The sequence below is a fragment of the Pieris napi genome, chromosome 2, assembly GCF_905475465.1.
Source record: "Pieris napi chromosome 2, ilPieNapi1.2, whole genome shotgun sequence".
Taxonomy (NCBI): domain Eukaryota; kingdom Metazoa; phylum Arthropoda; class Insecta; order Lepidoptera; family Pieridae; genus Pieris; species Pieris napi.
In genome coordinates, this window is record NC_062235.1 from 10,669,219 (window position 1) to 10,679,364 (window position 10,146).

The 10,146-nt window shown below is 31.9% G+C and overlaps 1 protein-coding gene across 1 annotated transcript; it reads left to right on the top strand.

The window, feature by feature from the left end:
* The first annotated feature begins 5,853 nt into the window (after positions 1–5,853).
* LOC125058375 (circadian clock-controlled protein daywake-like) lies at positions 5,854–8,942 on the top strand. Its single transcript, XM_047662455.1, has 5 exons — positions 5,854–5,986; positions 6,612–6,828; positions 7,263–7,396; positions 8,027–8,182; positions 8,533–8,942. Exons 1-5 carry the CDS (start codon positions 5,926–5,928, stop codon positions 8,685–8,687), a joined length of 723 nt encoding a protein of 240 aa, XP_047518411.1. The 5' UTR covers positions 5,854–5,925; the 3' UTR covers positions 8,688–8,942.
* The last annotated feature ends 1,204 nt before the right edge of the window (positions 8,943–10,146 follow it).

Below are 10,146 nucleotides of genomic sequence, written 5' to 3' on the forward strand. Positions count from 1 at the left end.
ACTTTTTACGACAAATAATGGGTAATTTTCGAAGCGATATTAACCGATAAAGTTTAATACTTATCCAAATTAAATACATTGTTGATTTAATATAGATTTATGTGGCCCTTTACAGGATATCATTTAAATGAATATTTTCGAAGATATTACAGAGCAGTTTGAATTTAGTATCAGCATTGCACGCGTGCGAAGCCGGGGCGGGTCACTAGTTTATAAATAGAATAAGGGGACATAATCTTCTCATGTTCTTACATTTAGTATGTAAACCTGAAGTGAAGTGTGAGGAAATTAGCATGCCTGTAATCGAATTTAAAAAAACAATAGAATTGTCATAGAGAATAAATAGTTATTGTTGACGCACCAGCGCAGTACAATTAAACATATGTACAGTCTTACAGATATATAGCCTGAACTGTATTCTAGTAACTTATACATTAGTCTAAATTCTTGTCTAGATACAATGGATAAGGAATGTACAATCTAACTTTATGCCACAAACGGGTGAGCAAATCTCCAATAGTTAATACGAAACTTGAAATAGTTGGCACCTACACTCAGTATTAACTTGAAAGTTATATTCGCTTAAGTCTATTTACTTGTGCTTAGAAGAGTATATTTATAATCATTAATTCGTATTGATTCCAAAATAAAGTGCTCAGGGGAATAGTCAATGCTCTCTGGTACTTTCTCAATAACGACCTCCATCGGAACCTTAATGTAGAGGACGTCGCAAATATAATAAAAAAGACTGCTGGAGCCCACGAGCATAGGCTCCACCATCATGTGAATATCGAGGCTATTCTACTCCTTGACACCACGGGCCTAGTGAGAAGACGAAAAAAAAAACAATTTGAACTACTGAATTAGTATTAGTGCACGTTAGTCTTAAGTACTAAACACTGGTAAGTGAAAAAAATTGAACACAAGAACAGAGTGTGTTTCCTATGATAGAGACTGTAAGTAGTATTATTGGATACTATCTTATTTAAATACCCTTAATAGTAAATTAGTTTAGATTTAAATTACTTATTAGTTTTTATAAATTTCCCAATATCCCGGACTCTTTTGGTGCGGGACCTTATTTTATACACATATTAAGTCGAGATATATATATTAAGAAATTTCCTAATATATATATAAACATATATATTACTAATCCTATTTTATATTCATAGATGAGTGGGAGCCCGTCATCTCGCCTCTGCTACGGTCTTGTTGCAGTGAGTGACGCACTATTTTAATGCAGAAATCTTCCAGTTGCGATCTGAAGCTTCTTTTTATTTCGGGTAAATGTTCCGTAGTTACCTTTATATCGATTTCTTGCTCCAGATCGCACCTGGAGGCTCATAATATAGGACATTCTATAGTGAGATGCACCCCTGTCGGACTTGTTTGTGGGTCGCACGCACATGATGGATATGACTTAAAGCTAAATGTGCAAGTACCTATTCAGCAAACGCCCCATGTTCCATAATTAGCTTTCAAAGCTATTATTTTATATGAATTGTCATTGGGAATTGAACTCATGACCAATCATGCAGACTTAAACACAGTAAGTGCTATATTATACATATAAACACGTGCTTTTCACAAATTTATTATGTAGTGTATAGTTTAAATTCAATAATTATTTACAGATAGAAAATTCTAGAACTCCTCCCTAGTAATTCAAAGACCTGTGACAGGGATTCTTCGTTCATCTTTAACTAACAATGTTTTACCAAAATAACTAACACAATTGGTTTTAAAACGAGGGTAATGAAAAATAATAAAAAAAATGACTGTGTGATTGTGTGTGTGATTGAAAGACAAATCAAAATTAAGTGAAAGTGTGTATGAAAAACATGCGTGAAGGAAAAATTTATAATAGAGGATTTAGTGCTTCTGTTTTTTTGTATTTGAGTGTACCAAGACAATGGTTCAAAGTCGTTTTAAATTTGTGATATGTAAGATTATGCAAGCTAAGGGTTTTATTTTAACTATTGTAGGAATAGGCTTAGCGATTAATTATATAAGTTAGTTGAATTATTTTTAGAATTATTTGATTATAACATAACCTATATATTTATTATTATTATTGCTTCTAAATTTAATTAATTAGATTTTTTCCAATAACAAGTTGAAATCATAATCGCGATCGAAATTGTTACAAAACGGTAAGTACTGACTGTTTATTTCTTTGGATTATATAAAAAACCTAAGTCCAAATAACTATGTTAAATCAAGCGACCACAATATTGCTTATGAAGTTTGATGGGGATAAAATAACATGTACCAACAAAAAATAACTTTAAATTTAACCTATACCAACGATCATAGAGTTCGCAGTAAAACTTTTTTTATGTATTTTGCTTTTTATACAGAATTTTTACTATCATTGTTTGCAGATACATATTATAATTTGAATTAATTAAATTAACTTTATTTCGTTCTTAATAAAATCTATTTATGTTTGTTTAAGATATAAGACAAGACGCCGAAGAAATAATACGCCTTATTTCGTACGTTTTCTTTAGCAAACTAACGACTTAATGTATGGGGTCACGTTTTTTTAATATGAAGGATCAGTGTTGGCCTAATGGCTTCAGCGACTCTCATTCTCATTCCTTAGCAGGCTCGATGCTCATCTTTACCCCAATAGACTTTCTGTCTAAGGAAATCATCGTGTGGGAACCGGTATGCCTTCTTCTTCCTATCAGTTGCACTCTTGACAGAGCGGTCGTGATCGCTGGGAAGTAGTTGTAGTAGTAGGGGCAGATGTGATGCGCTTCACGACGTTTTGCCATCGTTGCCTATTAGTGGTCATCCTGCTGCATTGATTGAGAGAGTCTCCTACGGCAGACTTAATTTGGTCAGTCCAACGCGTAGGAGACCTTCCGCGCGGTCTAGTGCCTTCCACCTTCCCCTGGACGACAAGGCGTTCTATGGACTGATCACCACGCCGAGAACCGGTATGCCAAAGACCCAAAAAGTTGATGTCGGATGTCGGGCAAAGAAAGATAATCTACTTGCATATAAGAAAAGGCAGATTTCAAAAATTTTCAAAACTCGTAATTTCTTTATTCAATAACAAGTTACATTGTTTAAGCAGATATTGGAGCGCCTGAACTAAGTCTAGGGAGACCAGCCTTGCGATTCTGTAACTCACAACAATAAACTACAAGCTCCCTCCTTATGAGAATGCTAAATCATAAAATTACTGCTTCACGACTGATTTGAGCGCGACCGCCGCTGTGAAAACCGCTGTGTGAGTTCGAAAAGCGAGTTACAGAATCGCAAGGCTGTATATAAGTGTATTCCGCTCTTCCAACGGTTTAATGAAATTGTAACTTAACAATTGTTACCAAAATACTATACAAAGAAAAGAAAGCTAAGACTTATTACTAAAATAAAGACACAGGTTTACATGGTTGAGACATTTGTTGTTGACACACCAGAAGTGAATGACTGTGATAATGTTAGGAGAGGGATGGATGAGATGGGAGGTGGCAAGTGCTAGTGTAAAAGAGTGAACTAGTGAATCAATTTCTTCATAGTTTAGTGCACAAACTCACTACTTAATTTTTTTTTTTAATTTCGTATAATAACTTAGGGTTAATATTGAGGATCCGATTAAGTTTATTGTATAACTGACTAGATAGATAAGGAAATTGGCGGTGTGAGAATTTATTTATTTATTAAGGAAACTAAACAGATACATCACTATACAGAAAAAATAAAATAAAAGTAAAACATAAAATAAATAGACACATTGGACATATCCACAAAAAAAGTTTCACTTATAAAAAATACAATACAAATTAAAACAAGACAAAACATGACAGCACAAAATTTAACACTAAACTAGCAGCTATAAAAAAATACAAGGAAGATACAAAGCTTAAAACATTAAGAGTTTTAACTTATTCTTAAATGAAGCAGTAGAGGAGTGCGAAAAAGGGTCGATGTTAGTGATAGAATCCAAGGTGGAACACATCCTGTGAAGAGGCTCACGGAACCCAATGTTGGTTCTGGGAGTCGGAAGGTTAAAAGTTCTGTGCGAGCTCAGAGATCTGGCAGGAACATTAAATGGTATCAGTTCGAGAAGATGGGAACAAGTTATTTCATTTACACATATTTTTATAATAGTGACACAGTCTGTCAAATTACGCCTAGTACTCAAAGAAAGTAATTTATATTTTTTTTAATTTTTTAATTTTTTTTAATTTTTTTAGTTAATTTAGTTTTACATTGAGGTACACTAGGTCCTTCCTAAGCCTTTCCAGAAGTGCTTTATTAAAGTCCATTAGGGAATGTTACATCTAAGGATAAACAATTGGCGGATGGTAAGAAGATTGCTTAAATTATATAAATCTGAATAAGTCCGCTTCTTGAAACACATCACCTTCAACAGAGCTCTTTGATCAGAAATGATCACGAAACAGATACTTTAACCTGAGGCCCGGACCTAAAAGGTTGACACTTGTTTTTTTAATATCTAAAAGTTAGTCAGTGACCTAACAATATACAAAACAGCTAAAACTCAGTATTAGAATCAAAATAATATATATAAGTTTTTAATTTATACTTCCTTAATATTAATTTAGATATATGTATTTAGAAGTATAGGATGATTCATTGATACTTGCAACTGGTCCAGGGTATCTTAATCTTCTCTTATCTCTCATCAATTAATTTATTTTAATTAAAATTACTAACTTCATTAACTTAACTATGTATCTTCCTTTAAATTTCTTCTGTACAAACATTACCTGTCCATATCGTATCCCTAATAATACCTACTAACTGACGTGAGACTGATCTTAAATTATATTATAATGTGCACGTTTTTTTTTTTTTTTTATTTTTTTTCATGTATCCTTTATTAGTTTACTTTTTTTTTATTCCTGTTTAGTTTCTTTTTCTGAACCACTATATGTAATACATGTATTTTTGCCTACCTTATGTAAATTAATACTTTTTTTTTCTTTTCTCACAGTGGTTGCCTGGAAGAGATCGCTCGAAAGCGATAAGGCCGCCAGTTGCTCTCCTTTTTATTTAATTATGTCAATTGTACTATATTAATGTATATGCAACGAAGTGTTAATAAATAATAAATAAAACTATAAAAAATTATGCAAATATAAAAATCAAATCTTGCGTATTTATCGAAAGTTTTACGATTCCCGTAGCTTCCAAGCTTTAGGCGTCTCAAAGATACCCTTCTATCTAATTGTTTGATTTAAATTGGTAAATATAATAAATACTTTTAAATTGCTATTATATTACATATTCCTATTAATTTTTTTATATCCTACCGTAGTTATGACTCAGTTGGCATCCTCGGTGATAAAATATTTCTTTCGAATAGGTAAATGATGAAATGATGAGATAGAATTTCACACACACATAATTGCAGCTTAATAGAGGATAATAAAATTGTAAAAACATTTTGTTAAATAAATTTAGAATTATTATAATAATTAAATTATAATATAAATTAATTGTTAAGTTTTTATAATGCTTCTTAATGACTAGACAAACTATGAAAAATAAAAGTTATTATTTAACTATAATTTTTTACTTCAAACCATAAACGCAAATCTAAATATTTCACAAAAATGTATGATTTAGTTGTCTCAACGAATTGTTAGATTTAAAAATGTACAGTATAAATAATAAGACTAGGAGCTTGAATTCGTTTCACTGACTTGACAACCGAAACTATTTTGTCTCTTTAACACTGAATTAGGTAACATATTATGCGTCACTCAACTTCTCAAAAGATTTTACTTATAATTATTATATTTTTCAAGCATTTATAAGCAATTACAATAAAAGTTAATTATCTTAAACCACGAAAGATTTACTATAAATTCAACAAAGTATGTATTGTGAACACTAAAGTGCAACATCTGCATTAGTATACTTGTCATAAATTCCATTATGTTTTCGATTTTTGAAATATTAGCTTTAACTACACTGTGCGCTAGCGTCGCTCAAAGTGGTAAGTTATATTTTTAATACCTAATGTTGACATTTTTATAAGACTTGTAGCATTTTCTCTTTAAGCCTTTGAATTTGAATTTAATGGATTAAGTCTAAGGAATTGAAGGATAAGGTGTGGAATGCTAACTCTCGTTTACTCCCGTAATTTTACGAGTACATAATCTTAGAAGTATAAGGTTATTCTTATATAATACTGTTCTGTTAGAAATGTAGTAGAAAGTCCATTACAAAACTATAGCGATTAGTGTATCCCGGGAATCGAAACCAGGACCAATATGAGGCTTCACCAATAAAGCCATGAGTTTCATCCTTAGAAATTAGCACATATTCATCAAGCTATCTTACGCCATCATTTGAATTTTCTTAAAATAAGAATTTAAATACAATAGATTAACATAATAGATTATTACGATTTAGTTTTAAATATTTTCGAAAATACGAGATATTTTGATTAACAAATGTTGAATTTATTCATATTTCTAGATAAAAACATATTAAACTTTCCTATAATTTGAGTTAAAATTGACAAAATACTGTATATATGTTTGAAACAGTCTCTTAACCAATGGTTACCTTACACCAAGCCTTTTAACAATCATAATTATATATTCCATTTTTTACAGAAATGTTTGCGCCATGCCCTCGTAACGACATGGCCTGTTTTGAGGCGACCCTTAACAAAGCCCTGCCTCAGGTCTTCTCTGAAAACAAAACCCTTGGAGTCGAATCATCTGATCCCTTGAAACTAGACCTGATTGAGGGCGACATGCCCGATATTAAATTTAAACTTTTTTCTCCAATCACTACGGGATATAAGCAGTGTGTTATCAAGAATGTGAAGTAAGTGAGTTATAAAACAAAATTAAGGTACCATTCTACAATAAACAAAAAATAATATAAAATACCAAAAATAAATACGACAAGTATATTATGTGTTAGGCATGGTACAATCTTAGGCACGGTTAAAGGGGGAAACTTATAAAACGCATCTTACGATTTAAGCCATTTGATTTAACAAACATTGGAAGAATTTGTCTGAACTCTAGCTTAATATACACAAGCAATAAATATTTTAGAACCGTCTCTATGCTATATGCTATTTTTATTAATCCATTATTAGAAACTAGGGCATCTTAAGAAAGCATTGGCATGGGTCAATACTTAATAGTTTCATATATTTTTGACTATATCAAACACATGTATCGCATGCATCTTCACAATGCTCGAACACATTTTAGCAGAAATACTCCAGTCTATTTTATTCTCATTTCCAGAATGAACTTAGATGCACTTACGTTACACGAGGAGCTTGACTGTCCGAATCTAGAAACAACTGGCAAATACGAAATCTCTGGACGTCTCATGACTTTACCAATTGAGGGAAATGGAGACTTCAAAATCGCTGCCGGTGAATATTACAATATGAAAATTACCTAATAATAATATGATTCAATATAACTAATAGTTCCGTGGATGAAAGTTGTACATAATATGAAATGGTTCACGTATGTATAAGTTCCATGAAAGTCTGTAATGTGTTCATGTAATAAGTGGTTTTATTTTACTACTTTGAAAAATGTATATTAATGTAAAATTTCACTTACCTTATTGTTTGATACCAGCCAGGTACACAACTCTTTGCTCTATCGTGGTGATAGTAATATTATTTACCAGGGATTTAAAGAATAATTAACATTTTTATGCAGGCGTTTCGTTTTTAACTTATTAGTACCTGATAAAACTTGCAATCCATGGGTAAATTATATGAAATTCTTAATTTATAACATGCACGCTTGCCTCGGCCGAGGACTTACCGCGCGCGGCCGCCTCGCGATAAGTTTCCTCGTGAGGCATTTTTGGCTTGAGGCTGCTCGCTCTGTGTGGATCCGCCTATTGACAAGTTAATGTTAGTCCCGTAAACGGCTACCTGGGTTTGGGTTACACAAGTAGGCCCTACCCTCTAAAAACATCGCCAAAAAGTTGGACTCTTAAAAGTTCTGTCTGGTTGTATTTCATAATATTGATTACTATTTTTCAGAGTCATACCATATCATCCTCGATCTTGATTTGGAAAATGTGGTTGGAGATGATAACAAAGTATATCTTACCATCAAATCTTTCAAACAGAAAAGCGAAGCAACAGCTCCAATTTCTTTCGACTTCAAAAACCTTTTTAATGGACAAAAGGATCAGGGTATGAATTACATTACATTTTTATTTCTATTATTTTCTGATATTTAAAGCTAACTAATACATAAACTCATAAACAACTTTAGTTTCCAAATTATAAAATGATTGGATGAATTTCTTAAGAATTATTCTATTTACTAAGATCTTGTTTCCTTTAATAAGTTAAACCTGTTTTTTTACGTTTGGTTTTTACGATATATTTAAATAAAACTTTTCGTGCCAGCAAGTGTGTTATATATGTATATGATATCTTCCTTTATTAACCATTATTTTTTTTTTTGGAAAAAATAAAATGCTAGTAATGCATGCAATATTGGGCTTTATGGCGTTGTATATATTACTTAACAATTTCAGCGGACAAAGTCCTCACATTTGCTAACCAGAACTGGAAGCAGGTCTCCGATCTCCTGCAGGAACCTATTTGGTACAACAACATGAAGCAAATAATTTCTAGCGCCAACATATATTTATTGACTGAACCCCTTGATCAAATGTTCATATCACCCTAGGTTGTTTAAGTAAAAATCTATACATTTGTCACATATATCACATTAAAACAAATGAATACGCTTACTTTACTAGCATATATAACCCATGTATCTCGTGTTTTTTCTACATGAATGACAACATATTTTTCGGCTATCAGTACCTATAATAGTAGCTCTTTTGAGGTTTGTGTATGAAGAGCTCATATGAAAAAGACCGTAGTTTTAAACATATTATTTATATTTTTACTTTAATAATAAACTATTATATGTCTATCATTGGTACTTATTTATTACACACCTATAAAATATAATTACCATCATATTCTTAGAAGTAGAAATAGTAGTTAGAAGCATATCAACCGAAAATATAAATACATATAATGATAGGACATATGCTTCTTATGTACATTAATTATGTAATACGGTGAAGAAAAACATCGTGAGGAAATTAGCATGCCTGACATCAAATTAAAAAAAATAGAATTGTCATATTTTGGAATAATCAGAATTTTTCATGAATTAGAGAATAATAGTGCGCACCAGCGGAGTACAGTTAAACTAAAACATATTAGGTTGGGGAAAAAGTCTTTTCGCATTATACTATGTATGAACTTGTAATAAAATCTCTTTGGCTATACTATATGTATTTGCCTGTTTTTGTTATCATTGAAAGTTGAGATTTTAAAGAAGATAATTCCAAATTCATATTAGGATAATGTGTGAGATTTTTATTTATTTTTCGTACCGTCAAGATATTAAGTGAATCTAATGAAGAAATTCGATACATTTTACAATTTTACTACAAAAAAGGTAAATATGCAACGCAAGCCGCGAAAAAATTTTGCAATGTTTATGGACCTAGGGCAGTGTCTGTGAGAGTAGCACAAATTTCGTTTAAGCTTTTTCAATTTTTTTTTTTTGTTTTTTTTTTTTATCATCGATTCTGAACTCTACTGCGAAACACTGATGAGATTAAAGCAAGGAGTTGACAGAAAGCGGCCGAAATTAATCAACAGAAGGGGTGTGGTTTTTCATCAAGGTAACGCGAGACCTCACACATCTTTAGTCACTCAGCAAAAATTTAGAGAGCTTGGCTGGGAGGTGTTAATGCATCCGACGTATAGACCTGACTTTGCACCTTCAGATTTCCACCTGTTTCGGTCTTTTCAGAATTCTTTAGGCAGTGTCAGGTTAACATCACGAGAGGACTGCCAAAACCGATTGTCGCGGTATTTTGATCAGAAGCCCAAAAATTTCTATAGCAATGGGATCATATGGGATAATGGGACCTACAAGATGGCAAAAAGTTATCGAACAAAATGGTACCTACATACTTTAGTTAAATGTAAATAAACTATATTAAAAAATGTTGTGAATTTTCTTGAAAAATGCGAAGAAACTTTTTCCCCAACCTATTATGTACAGTCTTACAGATAAAAAGCCTGAACAGTTTTTTATAACTTATATAGTAGTCTAAATT

Coding starts and splice junctions, on each gene's coding strand:
- LOC125058375 (XM_047662455.1), top strand. CDS start 5,926: ATGTTTTCGATTTTTGAAATATTAGCTTTAACTACACTGTGCGCTAGC. Junction 6,829..7,262: donor TGTGTTATCAAGAATGTGAA/GTAAGTGAGTTA, acceptor TCTCATTTCCAG/AATGAACTTAGATGCACTTA. Junction 8,183..8,532: donor TAATGGACAAAAGGATCAGG/GTATGAATTACA, acceptor TAACAATTTCAG/CGGACAAAGTCCTCACATTT.